Below are 15455 nucleotides of genomic sequence, written 5' to 3'. Positions count from 1 at the left end.
CCCAGGGCATGACGTTTTCACTGACCGCTTAGAAGCACACTTCGCGCGTCTCCACCCACGCTCCATTTTCCCTATACACTGGAAGATTGAGGGCAGCGACTTACCACCTTTCAGCCCGACTAAAACTTGAATCGAAAAGCGGAACGAAATAAGCCCTTCGCGCACCGAAAAAGAAAAATAGCAACGGGAAAGATGATTCGATTGCGCACCGCCGGTTCGGTTCGGCCGCGGTCCCCGCGCGTTCCGAGCCAGAGCCACCCTCACTTGTAACCGGAAATCCATTTGAAGCGTGAAGCCGCGTCGCCCCGCTCCGCGCTCCGCATCGGGAGGTCCGGGCCGGGCGTGGTATATGGCACGGCGGCAGCGCGGCGGTTCCGCTCGTTGGCCGCGCCGCCCGCACCGCCCGCGCCGCCCGCGCGGTCCAGACAGACAGCATGCAGACAGCACGCAGACAGGCGGGCAGCGCGGGGTCCCTGCAGGGAGCGTTCCAATGCCATTGCCAAAGCCCATTGCCGATGCGGCGCGATGCGGCTGCCTGGCTCCGTCTGACTCCTCGACGGCGAGGGTCTCCGCGTTGGCGCCAGCGAGGGCCGCGAGCTTATCGCGCCGTTATCGAATTACCGCGGGTCATACTCGAGTGTGCCGCCGCCCCTGCATGACGCGGCCTCGACGCCGTCCTCCGGGACGTCCTGGGGGACGCGGGGAGGGCGGCGGCGGCGCGGCGTCCGAGTCCGCCATGCCCAGGGCACATTACTCATAGGCAGGGGGAGGAAAGTTTTTCCAAACTTGGGACATTTTATGTTGGAGTTGTGTCATGCGGGCGGTGGACCTGCTGGGCCGTGGCGTGGCGAGGCCAGGACGCCGAGGTCACCGCTCCAAAACTATGACGTATTTTCCCTCGCCGCTTTTTTTTTCGGTGGTGCGCGTTGCAACGGTGAGGTGAACCCCTTTGGTGCGGCGGTTCTAGGCGCCGCTTGCCTCCAAGTGCCGTGTTGGCCGTGTCGCCTGATTTACAACCGACTAACGCGTCACGCAGTGCAGCCGGCCTGAACTTCTTTCCCGCCGCTGTGGGCCGTGTTGCCTACCGCCCGATCTGCGGGCGCACGGCCGCCGGGCCAGCCTCTGCTGACCGGGCCGGGCCGTCTCTCCGCCGAACTGCAGCGAGCCGTCGCCGACGACCCCAAACTACGACTGCGTTGCTTGTGGGCTTCACCGGCTGCAGCCCCCCCCCCACACACACACACACATAATAACAGACAGACGCACTCACACACTGCCGCACCTGCCGCGCTGTTCCGGTCCCGTGCGCACCGCGGGGGCAACGCATGCGATCACTCCATCGGCGCGTACACGGTGTTCAAATGCAGCGTGATGCGATTGCCAAAAAAAGGCAGTTTGACGCGTTTCATTCGCGTGAATCCGGGATAGCTTCCATCCCACAGTGTCCCCGCTTCTGAGAGGGGGATGTGTGTCAGGTTCACCGCGCGGCTCGGAGGGTTAGAGGGTACCGCGAAATGAGTGCCAGTGTGCCTGGCTCTCGCTGCCAACAGATCCCCAGTTCCCTGTTCCCTCAACTCGAGAGCGTGTCCCTCCCCACGAACGGGCGGGTAGCAGTGAAACCAGTGGAACGCCAGTGCGGCTCACCAACTCCGCCCGCTCCGCCCTGTTTCGTAGTTTGGCTGCATCTGGAGCAGCCAGCCACCATTACGACAGTCTGGGTCCCACATGCAGCGCGCCCGGACGGCCCGGAACTACGAAAAAGAGCCGTCTGTATCCATCGGGGGAATTAATGTGAAAGCTATCTGGACTGGCGAATCGAACACAATAAAGTGGGCCCAGTGGACCGTGACCGCACCACCCACCCCCGGCCACCACGTTATGAAGGGTAAGTTGAAGTGACATGATGTTGCCGCCGGGCCACACGAGATAAAAAACAACAACACAACATGCAGCAGGTGACCCGTGACGGACAAATAAGCAACACACAACGCGCGAATAACACAACAAAAGAAAATACCGGAGCAGCGGCAACAGCTGCAGACGCCCCGTGGCGTACCGACAGTAACAACAACAACACCTCCATCCTAATGCTCAACTAACTGCATCAACAACAACAACAACAACAACAACAACAACAAACAACAACAACAACAAGCAGCCGGCCGGTGCGGCTTGATGCAAATAAAAGGGATCGGGGTTGGGGGGAGACAGACGCAAACAGTCGAGATGGCTTCCTGGACAAATAGGGCTCCTGCATGGCACTGCGTCGCACTGGGGCCCCGATTTCCACTCCTCCGATTCGGCACATCCCGTCCGGACAACTCCGGCAAGTAATCCGCGTGAGACGGCATGCGCGCCAAGAGTTGTTTTCGTTGCTCTGTCTCCCTCACGCCCGAAAGGTGCGCCCCGTGAGTGCGACAGAAAGCGGGTCATCTCTGGAATCCGTCTGTCGGCAGACGAGACAGGGCAGGAGGAAGTTGTCTCCACGGCCACGGGGCAGTCCATTCGACGGTGAAGTGCAATGTCGACCACTCGCCGCCCCACAGTGGACCAGAAGGCCGGTGGAGGCGGCCAAAATTCTAGACGCGTTTTGAGTTCCAGAGTCTCTAAATGGGACCGAACCGAGCGTGTCACCCCACCAATAGATTGCTCTCCGAACGAGGAATCCATTGGTGGGGTCACACGCTCGGTTCGAGTCCCATTCAGCAATTCTGGAGCTCAAAACGCGTCTAGAGTTTTGGCCGCCTCCACCGGTCTTCTGGCCCACAGTGCGCCCGCGCGCGTGCCAGAGGGGGCCTTGGTGTCGCAAAGTAGCCGAATGAGGTCATCACGGCGTTGGTCACTCCGCAGCAGAGTAAGAGGGGGAGGGGGAGTTGGGAGTGCAGGGCTAACGACCACTCGCCCCTTCCACAACACCGCCAGCCCCGCCGCCAGGCCTTATAGAGATCCGTTTAACTTTCTTTCCGGCTTGCCCACAAGGAAATGCGTTTTTTCCCTCCCGAGCCGCTTGGAAACAACGGCAAAAAAATTAACGAGGTTTGGACAAGAAAGCGAAAAGGTTTTCCCGCTGCGCGCGGCGCGGCGCTGCGAGGGGCGGAGGGTCGTATCAGGCGCTGCAGTGATGTCTTGCGGATCGCCGCCACTTTCGCCGTCGTCGCTCTGTCTCTCTCGCGCGCCGACGGGACGCGCCGTGAGAGCGACAGAGAGGGAGCGACGAGGCGATCCATCGGGATGAGACACACCGCACGCTGTCCCGCGAATAAACAATCAGTCCATTACGCAGGGCCGGTCTCTGATTGCGAAACACTCCGGCGGACAGGGCGCCACGCCACGCCACGCCACGCCGGCAGTCCCGAGGGCAGTCCGCCGCCGTCCTCCAATCACGCCACCAGGCGGCCGCCTTGCCTCGGCCCTGCCCGCCGCGTTGCAGTTTACTTTCTTCTCCCTCGCCTCTCTTCCCTCCGCGTCGTTCATCCTGTTTAATAACTCATCCCCGACTGAATTTATTGTTTCTAAAAAAGATGTCAGAGGCGGAAACAGCGGCCGGCCCCTCCCACTACCCCCTCCCCTCCCTCCCCTGGCGCGTCAATTAAATGAAGGAGACAAAGTTGAGGGCCATTGAAAGTATTTCACCGCCGGCATCGCGCCAGACGTGCGCGGAGAGGCGAGGCGCGGGACGCGGGGCGACGCGGGGCGACGCGGGGTCCTTCGCAGGAAGCAATAGATAACGTGCTGGACAGCGGACACAGCGGACACAACGAAGCAGGCGGAGCACTGCTGCGGCAGACGACGTGCGTTGTGTGTCCTCTCTCCGCCCTCTCCGTCCTCTCGCGGCCGCGCTGCGGGGAGGGGCGGTCCTCGAGCTAGGAGCGGGCTTAAGGCGAGATACGCGGGTCGGGCCGCCGCTGCACAGTGGGCCAGAAGACCGGTGGAGGTGGCCAAAACTCTGGACGCGTTTTGAGCTCCAGAGTCGCTAAATGGGACTCGAGCCGAACGTGTGACCCCACCACTGGATTCCTCGTCCGGAGAGCAATCCATTGGTGGGGTCACACGCTCGGTTCGAGTCCCATTTAGCAACTCTGGAGCTCAAAACGCGTCTGGAGTTTTGGCCGCCTGCACCGGTCTTCTGGCCCACTGTGCGCTGGCCCCAGGGCGCGCGGGGCCGCCGCGCCGTCACCGCCAGATGAAATATGCGTCTGCGCGGATAAGGACGCGCGCTGATTCGTCCGCCGCGGCGGCCGCATTCTCCGTCTCTCTCGCACTCACGGGGCCTCCCGCAGCGGTGCGAGAGAGACAGAGAGCGGTCCTTCGGACGCGAGAGGTCCTCTGGCTTCGAGAGCGGCGGCATCAGGCCAAATGGCCGGCAAGGCCGGAGCTCAAAACCAAAACGCGTCTAGAGTTTTGGCCGCCTCCGCCGGTCTTCTGGCCCACTGTGCGAGGGCTGGCCGAGGGACCTGCCGGGAGGCCAGGCGAAGGTGAACGTCTACAAATGGCCGCGAGAAGAACGAGGTCGGGGACGCGGAAAGAACATCCCCGGACACTATCACTGGCGATCCAGTAAAAATGTTTGCCAACTCTCGGACACAATGGAGTGGAGGCGGGGACTGACGTGGTCCACAAGTGCCACGCCTCACCCCACGGGGGCCCAGGCAGGCCCAGGCAGGCCCGGGGCCCCAAAGGGGTAAGACGGGGGAGGTGCTGTTCGCATCTCGCGTCAATAGACACGACATTTTTTTTTCCGCTGCCGCGCGCGTTTAGGTGAAGAGCGTCGAGTGTGCGTTTACCGTGTGGGTGGCCCCCGGGGGCGCGAGTGAGAGAGAGGAGGGAAGACAGGGCTGTGTCGACGAGGCCCGCGCACAATCCGGCGTAGAGAAAGCAGAAACACGTTTCAGGCGGGAACATCAAGGACTCCTTTGACGGGACGCCCCGCGGCCGCGCGCCCCACCCCACCGACCGCACACAGGGGCGGAATATTCAATGAGAATCAAAACACACTGCGAGAGGCGTGCCCCGAGCGAGTGTCTGCCGAACCACGGTCTTAACGCTCATCGGAGGAAAAGTTGCCGAAAACGAAAAGGGGAAAGCCGGCTGTCTCGGCGGGCCTTCGGTGGACCTGGGTCCGTCGTTTACAGGCAGAGATTATGCAGCTCGGAGGCCCAGCACAGGCCAGGCCCAGACGGGCCCGGAGCACCCGGCCGCGTCGCGTCGCGTCGCGTCGCCCTGCCGCCGGGCGGTGGGAACTTTTACAAAGTGACCCGTCACTCCATCAGCCCGACGAAGAGCCGACTTAGGCTGGGCGCCGGCATTAGGGCAGAAGACGGTCGCGATAGGACACACGCCTGACGCGCGAAATAAAAATTTCTGAAAATTACACCACAAAGTAGAATTAAAGGAGAATTTTGAATATGTAGTTTCAGGCAAAAGAAATTTATTTTATTGAAATTGAGAAGCATCTTTTGTACAGCAAAAAAAAACAACCAACAGTCCTGAATGCTTATTTTCGAGAGTGCATCTGAGATCAAGTCGAGTAAAACCACGCGTAACACATTTTCATGTCGCCCCTAAATCCATACGACAATAATAAACAGTTTTCCGCCCCGGATAAAAAGCTTTCTATTCCTCTGCGCCTTCTATTTTTTCCTCCCCCTCCCAATAACGCACCGAGGAAGGGATCAGGGCAAAGTATTGCCGCGCACGCCACCGCCGACATTGTTTTCCTAAGACGGACATGCAGTGTCACTCAGTGTGTCACTCGGTGTGTCACTCGGCGTGTCACTGGCTGCGTCGCGTGACGCGGAGACACGCTTCGGCGACTGCACGCCTTCGGGCGACGGCAGGCGGGCAGCACTCCGACAAAGACAGACGGGCAGCGGCAACGGGGGGCCTCGGAAAAGGGTTCCCGTAAAGATTTCATTTTGAGTAGTATGGACGCCTCATGGCAACCGGTCGCCACCTTGACTCCCCCGCGGGCAGCTCACTGACCAAGTGGTGGTCTTCCGCGCGGTCTTCGCGCCGCTACAGTGTGCGTGAAGTTAGTGGCGTGCGGAGCCAGAGCCAACCGGTGCAGCAACGTACCGCGGGCTAACGCCGCCGCACAGTTTGGGGGAGATTGAGGCCGTACTGCGCCGTCCGGCAGTCCGGCAGGGACCCCATCACCGCCGACCCCCCCCCCCCCCCCCCCCCCCGGCGATTGTAAAGCTCCTGCCATACCCTTTCGGGGAAGTCCCGCTCCAGCGCTGGATTGGCGGAGGAGCGACCCTGGTCGGGGAGACTCGCGGGCCTGGCGCGCGCGTCCCGGTCCGTCCCGGTGCTGGTCGTCGTGGCCGTGGTCGAGGCCGCGGTCGCTGCCGACAACGCCATTTCACGGCGCGCGCCCCATTTCCAGTTCCTCCTCTCGCTAACTTTTTATTTGCGCAGAGAGAACAGCAGGGCAGGACTGTGTGTGTGTGCACGCCCCCGCACTACGACCCCCCCCCCCCCACACACACACACACCTACACACACACACAGAGGCGCACTTTCACTTCGTGCAGCACACGCTACACGGTGATGCTCGTCCCAAATGGAGTTTATTGTTGCCAAGTAAAACGGGCGCGGCGGGGCGCGCGGTGGACGTGCCGGGCCACTGGGGGAACTCCATTAACCCGCGGGTGTAAAAAGGCGCCAAGTTGCAACGCCCGATAGGGAAAGCCACGTGTGTGTGCGTGTGTGTGTGCGTGTGTGCGTGTGTGTGTGTGTACGTGTGTGTGCGTGTGTACGTGTGTGTGAGTGTGTGTGTGGAGGGGTTAATCCGCGGGGGATGGAAATCCGCGGGGAATTCCCCCCTCGCTTTTTGCACACTGCTTCCCGCGATCGTTTTGACAGCCACGTCCGCCCTCTGGAAAACAAGCAGACGGGGCTGGAGCTCGAACAAGAACGCATCGGACGATACCACTGGTTTGAATCAGTACGAAGAAAAAACTAAACGAAGATAAGTACGAGTTGTGATGGACCCGGAGAGCGGCGGCGGCACCCCAGCCCAAGGAGGCCCCCCGTGCAAATCCCTCTTTGCTCGGGACAAATTAACCGACCTGTTGTTGCCACGGCAACCAATTCATCCACGCTGCGCCGCTACTTCGAGACCGGCGGCGGGCGCGCCAGGCGCAGTCTTCTTTCCCCGAGGACAACGCCCTTCCTTAAACAACCCCGCCGGCGTGGCCCCACAAAACTTACAGCCTTGCCCCCTCCCTCCGCCGTCTTCCCCGGCCAGGAAGGTGGGTAGCCTTTGCTGCAAGGGACAGGCCCCAGCCAGGCCAAGCCGCGACGGGCTATGTTGTTTTTGCTGTCGGAAAAAAAAGATTCGACTAAAATTTTGAAGCATCGAAGGCGTGCGGTCGCGTGCGGTTTACGCGTGCCGTAAAGGAGTGCTTTCGCGTCCCCTCGCGTCCCTCACCCCGGTTTGTCGGGGCTTTATACGGCGCGCATACATATTGGAAGTGACGCGTCTTCTTGCAGGGAGACAGCCGGGAGAGGGCTGGAGCAGGTAGGCCCCTCATTTATAAATGACTCGAGACCGCCCATTTCCAAATGAATGGGTCGGTGAGGGGAGGGGGAGGGGGCGGTCCGGGGGACCGGCCACTTCGACTTGCACTGCAATATTCATCCGAGCAATCCCAGTGCCAAATTGTAGCTTTGGAACCGAACGCGGGCCCCACTTGTGGGCCTGTGTTCGCGCTTGCGTGTGAGTGTATGTGTATGTGTGTGTGTGCGCGCGCGTAGTTTGCGGTAGATGCCGGGCCGGGGCAGACTACGGTCCTTGATAGCGGTATCAAGAACTTGGGCGCAGACTTCATCAAGAGGTCCCTTCCTCGCTGAGAACAAAGCCTTCCTCCACATGACCGGTTTACACTTTTTCCTGTTTTCGATGAGTTTTTCAATGACTTCGCCGCTGCCTGCCGCGACCTCTCCCGTTTCTTTTCCACGAGGGCCGTCCGTCCTTCTTCGAGTCCACGAGCCCCTCCCCTCCAAAAGTAAAGCCTGCCAAAAGACGCGCGCCAGTCACGCGCGTCTCGCCGATGATGGCCGCTCGCGCCCCACGAGTGTGTGTGTGTGTGGGGGGGGGGTCATTAAGGACTACTAATTCTCCGGACGTGGATTGGCAGCGCTCATCGACAGCGCGCCGAACGGTCGGGAAAAACACGTAGGTCACTCTAAACTCCCTTGATGAAGCATACGTGCGGCGAAGCGGGGCCTCCCCCTTCCCCCACCGTGCTGTGTGTGTTTGCTCGGCGAGGGGCTGCCTGGTTGGAACACACAGAGACAGGACATGCAGGTACGAGGCGGGCTTTGTTCTCCCAGGGCGGCGTTAAAGTTGACAATGATTCAGGCTAAGGGCGCCCTGTGACCTCCTCGGGACCTGATACTCAAATAGTAAGGTTTAAAAAAAGATTCTATCCGTTGCTAGAGCATAGGCGTGCGTCCGAATAATAAATGCCATACGCTGGCAAAAAACACAACAGAAAACTCAAGTTGAAAAAAGTTGGAGGCAGATGGTTTCACTAGTAAACTGTTGGTAGCCGAATTCTAGTTGGTGCCTAGCTCTAAGATAAATTTTAATTTTAGTTTTCACTGCAAACCGAGCTAATTTTCAACGTACCACCGCAAAAAGTTTCAGCAAACGGGGGGAAATTTTGTTTTGTTCTAAAATGAAGCGTTTCTGTGAGTGCTGCTGGTTTCCAGCTCGACACATTTAAAATTGTTGGTGCAGCATGCGGGCACAGCCGATTCCCCCTCGGCTGCCACGCCCCGCCACGCCCCGCCACGCCCCGCCCCGCCACGCCACGCGGGGGAGGTAGGCAATTACGTCGGCTTTCCTTTGGGACGTGGCAAAGTCAACCCTCCTCCCCACCCCCTTCCCCGCCCCCTCTACTAGGTTTGCAAACAACAGTGCAGGGCGCCCCCTTCTCTCTCCCTCTCTTTCTCCCTCTCTCGCCAGTGGCCAGGATGAAAAGAGACGGCGCTAGCGTCGGCCAGGGCGACTCATCTCATTATAATCAATCTACAGTCGCTTCCGTTTCCCCCAAAGAGGCTGGTGACAAAGGCCTCGAAAAAAAAAAACAACACGAAGGAGAAGAAAGTTGTGTTCTCATTTAATCAAGCTGTGGTAATTGAAAATTACCTCCTGAATGACATTCGTCTTGACAGAGCGGAAAATGGGTCCATTACGGGTCCAATTAGCAGTGCAGTGCGCCAGCCCTTTCTAGCCCTTTCCAGGCTTTTCCCGGCGTGTCCTTGCGGCCTCTGCCTTTGATGGCCGCTGTGAGCCGCAGCCAGCGTCCGACGTGCCCTTCCAGCGCTAACGGAAATCCCATGTCGTCGATTCGAACGGGTCGCTGGGCCGCGCTGGCCTGGACGCCGCCATGCCTCGCCGTGCCTGGCCGTGCCACTCCACTGGCAGTCAAAGTAGCGGCCGACCCGCCCGTTCTCCCATTCTCGCGACCGCCGCCTGCTAAATTTACCATCGGCGAAGACGGGCCGTCGTTTCAAGGACCAATATAGGAATGGCGAAGTGCGGCGCGCGTGTGGCAGTGTGGCAGTCCGCCTCGGCGGAAACGCCCAGCACACTGAGAGTCGTTTTCGTCGCTCTGTCTCTCTCGCACTCATTGGGCTTCACGTATAGGCGCGAGAGAGACAGAGCGACGAAGAGGACTCCCAGAAACAGTCTGGAAGTATGACAGGTGCAGGAGTGCAGCGGGTCTCGTCTTGCCGGAGAGAGTGGGTGGCGTGCCGGGCAGCGTGGCTCGCGACAGCGGACGCCGTAATAAGACAGTGTGGCAGTTGGAACCAATCATGATGATTGTGGATAAACCGAGTAGCATTACGGGCACGGCATGCCCCCGCCACGCCCCGCCGGGCCCCCCAGTGCGCCCCGCTTCCCACACCAGCGAGCCAGGCGGGCACGGCGGCGGAGGATGTCACAGTAACTTGGGCCTGATCCCCCGCCGTGTCAAGCAAGCTCACCGCCCGCTAGATTATGGCGCATCCTCGCTCCACTCCTTTCCCCGGCACGCCAAAGGATAAGAATAAAAACAACGGGGGGAAAAGCAAGCCTGCGCCAAAAGAGGACAAAGGGAATTATGCCTGTGTGCGCCGCGCCGCCGCGCCGCTTCAGTGTGCGCGATGCGGTATTTCGGACAGGGAGCCCTGCCGTTGGCCTGCCGCAGTGCCTTTCAAGACCAACACGAACGCCGGGGAGGAGAGGGGGGGGGGCGACAGCTGGCTTTCTGCTGGGCGTTGTGTTCATCCGGATCGGCCAGGGCTGCTAGCGCTGCTAGCGCTGCGAGTGTGCCGAGAAATCGGCCCGGGGGAGCAGAGCAGAGCGGAGCAGAGCATCCGACGCAGCGCGCAGCAGGGGACAGAGACTACTTTTGGTACCACGAGACGCGCGGCCTGGCAGGCCTGGCCGAGGCCCGGCCGCAACGCGACGACGACGCCACACTGCGCCAGATTGGCCCTCTAATTTCACCCTGTTTATACCCCTTCTAATGAAAGTGCCCCCCCTCTCCCCCCACCCCCGCTCCTTTTCCAGTCCACAATCTGCATTCCATCCTCTCCCTTTTCGTGTAATGAACAGGGATCAATTCCGGGGCCGCGGCGCTCCGCTGGCGGCACGAGGTGGTCGCCGAGGGGAGTCCCTGAATAGTGCGGGGGTGATGGCGGCCCGGCCAGGCCGCCAGCCCAGCTCGCCAGGCCGCCAGGCCGGTCAGGCCGGTCAAAAGCAAACTCGGCCTGAATTTGAAGGCAAGCCGACCGGCCGGCCGAGGGATGACGCCGGCATTATGCACGCAAGGGTGCGGTGGGCGGGGGTAGCCCGGCGTGGGCGGTGGTGGCCGGCCGGGGGGCATTGTCGGGACGCAGGGCCGATAGGGACGGAGGCAAACAACGCCACGTATCAATGGCGTCATGGCCATGTAGGAGTGCAACAAGGCAGATAAAATGTCGCCGACATGAACGGCAACCGCACGCCGCCAACAAAACCAAAATCCGGGGCCGAACGGACGGACACCGCCATGCCCAAGTCCCCCGTGTGCGCATTGTCCCATATTCTTTTTATTGTTGTGGTGCTTTTTTGTCGTTGTTTGGTTTTTTCGAGGCCGCGCAGCCCAGCCGCACGGCGCGGTACCAAGCCGCCGATGACCGACGGCGTGCTTCCCAAAACGACAAAAAGGCCGGCGGTTCCGCGTTCCGCGTCGTGGCCACGCCGGCATGGAACCGGGGCATTGGGCCATCCTCGATAACTGTGCATACTGCGGGCAGCGCGGCCTACGCGGCGTGCTGGCGGAGCGGGGAGGGGGTCCGAGCCATCATTCAAAGCGCCGCGGAATCGAGGACAACGACTGCCTTGACCCGCCGAAGCGTCGCCGAAGCGTCGCTGAAGCGTCAAGAGACACGGCGGCGGGACATCCTGGCCGGGGAATGAAGGATGAAGGGCAGATCCATATTGCTCAGCAAACAATACGTCTCACAAAAGAGAAAAAAAATGCTAAATTGATTTTTTCGAAAAATATTTGCTTTGTGCTGTACTGCTGCCGAAATCGATGAATCAGTGGTTGAGATTAAACTTCACTGTAGTAACATTTACAGGAGTGCAGTGTTGCCACGGAGTCCGGGAGACAAAAATAACGTGACACACCTACACTCGCACACTATGCCGCCTTTCTACATCAACTTTTCTGGGGCAAACACGCAAACACACTCAAGTATGCGTCCGATGCTTTGGCCGTCGTGTCACTCGCAGTGCAGTCGTGCCAACTCATGAAAATGTGACCGGCTTGTGTAGTCCGCCTGCCGTGTCTAAGCAGCGTGCATTATGCACCGTGTTTTGCCAAGACTGGCTCGGCCGCCTCCGCCGCCACCTGGATTCCCATTTATTCAGCGCCTATCGGGCCTCGGCACGGACGGGACGGTCCACAACGCCTGCCGGACCTATGAAAAACGCAGATGCGTGGGGTGTTTGAACCCGTGTCCCAGTTAGTTGCGCCGCGGGCCGAGGGACCCACAGGGGTGCATCTGGCTCAACGCTATCTGCAGGCAAAGGAGGCACACCGCGACTGCGGCACTACGGCCCTCCGGGGAGCAGGGCCTGGAGCAGGGCCTGGAGCAGGGGGCTGGCTGGAACACCTTGCAGCCATTGAAATCTGATAGCCACCTTGCCATTTGCAGGGGAGAGACCTTGGCTGCGCGCCTGCAGTGGGAAAAGGGGCGGAGACCGCGAACGAGGAAGAGGGGTCTGCAGCCCTCGGTGACGGCCTCAGCTAGAACATGGCCGAGCAGTGCATGAGGCATTGCCACTGTGTGCCGTTGCGCTGGGCCGATCCCCACCGGACAAACGCCGGCTTGTCGATGTTATGGCAAAGAACCGCTACAACTTGATTCATCCACGCGGTCTGAGTTTCGCAAACGACGCTCGTGCGCAGTCTCTCCACCGGTAGAAGCAAAAGAGCAGGGCGCCGTTGTGTGGCTGGGGATTTGGACGTTGCGACACACAAACTAACGCTCAGCCAGCCAGGCTTCCCCCAAGCCAAGACACACACGTACACACACACACACACAAAGGCGGCTCCGAAAAATACAGCACACACGCGCCGAAAGTCGCCCCTCCCCTCCGCGGTTCAGTCCACAGGGTGTCCTCTGAGGTCGGGGAGGATTTCTGGAGGGTCCCTGTTAGGGTTGTAGGTAGGGCCCTCTAGGGGCCGGGGGCGCCTCACCCCGCCTCACCCCGCCCCACCCCACCCCACCCCGCCTCACCCCGCCACCACACATGTCCGGCGGGATCCACACACAACAGGCTTGCTAGCTTTGGCGTGGCCCGGCATGGCCCGGCATGGCCCGGCATGGCCCATGCCAGGCGTACGGCCTTATCCGAAAGCGCCGACACATGGGATCTATGGCATGGATGGCGCTCTCACTCACACACACACACCTACACAAACACGCACACACAAACACATGCAGTGCCATACGCATACAGCGCCACGCACACCAGTAAGCGGCACAATAGCAGTGCTCCTGGATCAGAGGCGATTTCGAGGCACAGCCGGGCGGGGCGGGGCGGGGCGGGGCGGGGCGGGGCGGGGCGGGGCACGTAAGCACACGTGCGGCACTGCCTTACCACGCGGGCTACGCGGGCTACGCGGGCTACGCGGGCTGCCACGACCCATCTCTTATTTATTCCGCGAGGCTCTCCTCTCTCCGGGAATCGAGGCTGCGAAATTCACGAGGATCAATCGGAGCGTGTGCCCTCCACTGTTTCCCGGCGGAGCGACGAGCCGACCGAGCCGCCCCGAGCCCCGCACGCTTTTATTTCAGTATTTCGGGACGTCCGCGTGGACGGATTCGGGGGGGGGGGGTCGGAAATTAGGGGCCAAGTTTTGCCAGCGCATGGTCCAGCGGACCGCGCACTTTTGTTTCAAAAAGAACGGACGTATTGTGGCATACGTGGAACCCACCTTCGAAAAACAATAGCAGCCGAACTGTGTCGAGATAAATTAATCACGCCGACGCTCGCGACACTGGACTCGTTTGTCACGAACGCGGCGACGCGGCGACAGGCACTTGCCCTGGACACCCGGTACTTATGCGGCGTAATGTGCCACTCGACTTAATTAGAAAGCGATTGCCATCGAGGAGCTCGGGGCTCGGCCGTGCCTGGGCCGTGCCTGGGCCGTGCGGTGGGCGGCACAGTCCCTCGGCTTGACACAGTGTGGCAGAGGCCCTGCAGATAGTCCCCGAATCCGAGAGTCTAGTCGGTCAGCACTCCGGGCGACTCCGGCAGTGGGCCTCCTGGGCCAGTTAATGAGACGCGGCAGCACCATTAGCCGTCCTCACTTTGCCAAATGCATATCCGCTGGACCATTACCGAGAGAGAGAGAGAGAGAGAGAGAGAGAGAGAGAGAGAGAGAGAGAGAGAGAGAGAGAGAGAGAGAGAGAGAGAGAGAGAGAGAGACGGGGCGTCGAACCACACCACTGGCCCGCAGCCGCGCGAGAAATTAATTCCCCGGAAGCAAATTGAAAGGTCATTGACTGGTGAACCGCGTGGCCAGTCCAGCAGCGCGAGGCGGCTGCGAATGCGCGTCGCTGATTGGCTGGAGAGGCCCTGGAGAGGCCCTGGAGAGGCCATAGAGGCCGTGATGTGACGCGCGACGCGGTTCGAGAGGTCGCGACACTGTCGCCTCTCGGCGTAATCATCCGCGTATCACGTGACTGGCGGCTGGCTGCTGTCACCGCGCCGCGGGCGCCGCTCCATGGCGGCCGTGGCACTCACCGTAGATGGTGGCCATGAGCAGCATGCCGCTCAGCATCATGTGGGTCATGATGCCCTCGGGCCGGGGCGGCCGCGTCGCCATCTCCATCTTCATGGCGCGAAAAAAATCCAGCCGTGTCTCTTTGTCACTGCCGCCACATGTTGTCGGCGCCCTCACTCACTCCCCGCACTCGGTCCTGCTCCTCCCCCAGCTCCCCCGGCTCGTGCTGCTCGTGCACGGCGAGATCCTGGACGCGGCCGCGGGGCACCAGGACAGCACTGCGCGCGGCACGAACGAGACGAGCAACGCGGCGCGGCGGCGCAGCGCGGGCACGTCCGGACGACGTCGGGTCCCGGCGAGAACTGAACCGAACTGGCGCGCTGGCGGCGGCGGCCCGGCGGAGCGCGAAGCGTCGCGGCGGCCGCAGGCAGCGAGGCGCGGCGGCGGGGGAGGGGGAGGAGAAGGGTGGGCGCCGCGCAGCAGGGGGCTCAGTGTGCTTCCCAATACAACAGGTGGTGTGTGGGCCTCCCAGCGATTAGGGCGCGTCTTCTTCGGCGACATCTACGTCTTTATCGCGTCGAGCACCGCGCTCCTCGCTGCACCAGTCTGACGCGAGCCTCGGCCTTCGCCGGCCTCCGCCGGCCTTCGCCCTCGCGCGGCGGCAACGACACCGATCGCTTCGACGCTGTCTGCGTCGCTCCCTCTCCAACAGTCGGGGTTTTATTTTTGTTTCCCTGTCCCGAGCACGGCTGCCAACGGCATTGTTCTTCGCCGAAGGACCGTTTTCTCGGGTGTCGCGACGTCGTCGTCCTTTTGCCTTGTCGAACAAACTCCGACTTTGATCGAGGGACAAGTGACACTTTTTTTGCCTGTTTACGAAATTAATTAAAAACGCGACGAGGTGTTTATTTTCTGTAGTTTTCACCAAGCACCAATGACATTAAGTAGTGGTGTGGGTCTCCTTGAGCGTTTTACTTACTTTCAGACATAACGAAACGTACGTTTTTAAAAAACGCTCGTCGCAAACAAAAATTACTTGCAACCGAGGGGGGCAACCACGTACGATGTTACGGGACACAAGATTTCTGAGGACAAGAGATTTCGTCGGATTTCGCCCATTTTTAAGGCTAAAATCTGCCTGTTTATGGCCTTTTGGGGAAAAATTTTGAATTT

General features: G+C 60.5%; 1 protein-coding gene across 1 annotated transcript in view; it reads right to left on the bottom strand.

The window, feature by feature from the left end:
• The window catches only part of LOC117643796, a 56908-nt gene extending 42333 nt beyond the window's left edge, over window positions 1-14575 (bottom strand). The window contains exon 1 of the mRNA XM_034382893.1: window positions 14303-14575. Coding sequence (XP_034238784.1) covers window positions 14303-14396 — 94 coding nt within the window. The 5' untranslated portion in view covers window positions 14397-14575. The remainder of the gene's footprint in view (window positions 1-14302) is intronic.
• Between the last annotated feature and the right edge of the window lie 880 nt (window positions 14576-15455).

This window comes from Thrips palmi, unplaced genomic scaffold, assembly GCF_012932325.1.
Source record: "Thrips palmi isolate BJ-2018 unplaced genomic scaffold, TpBJ-2018v1 HiC_scaffold_17, whole genome shotgun sequence".
Lineage (NCBI taxonomy): Eukaryota > Metazoa > Arthropoda > Insecta > Thysanoptera > Thripidae > Thrips > Thrips palmi.
The sequence above is the reverse complement of the archived record's forward strand: the minus strand, read 5'-3'. Positions and strand labels throughout refer to the sequence as shown.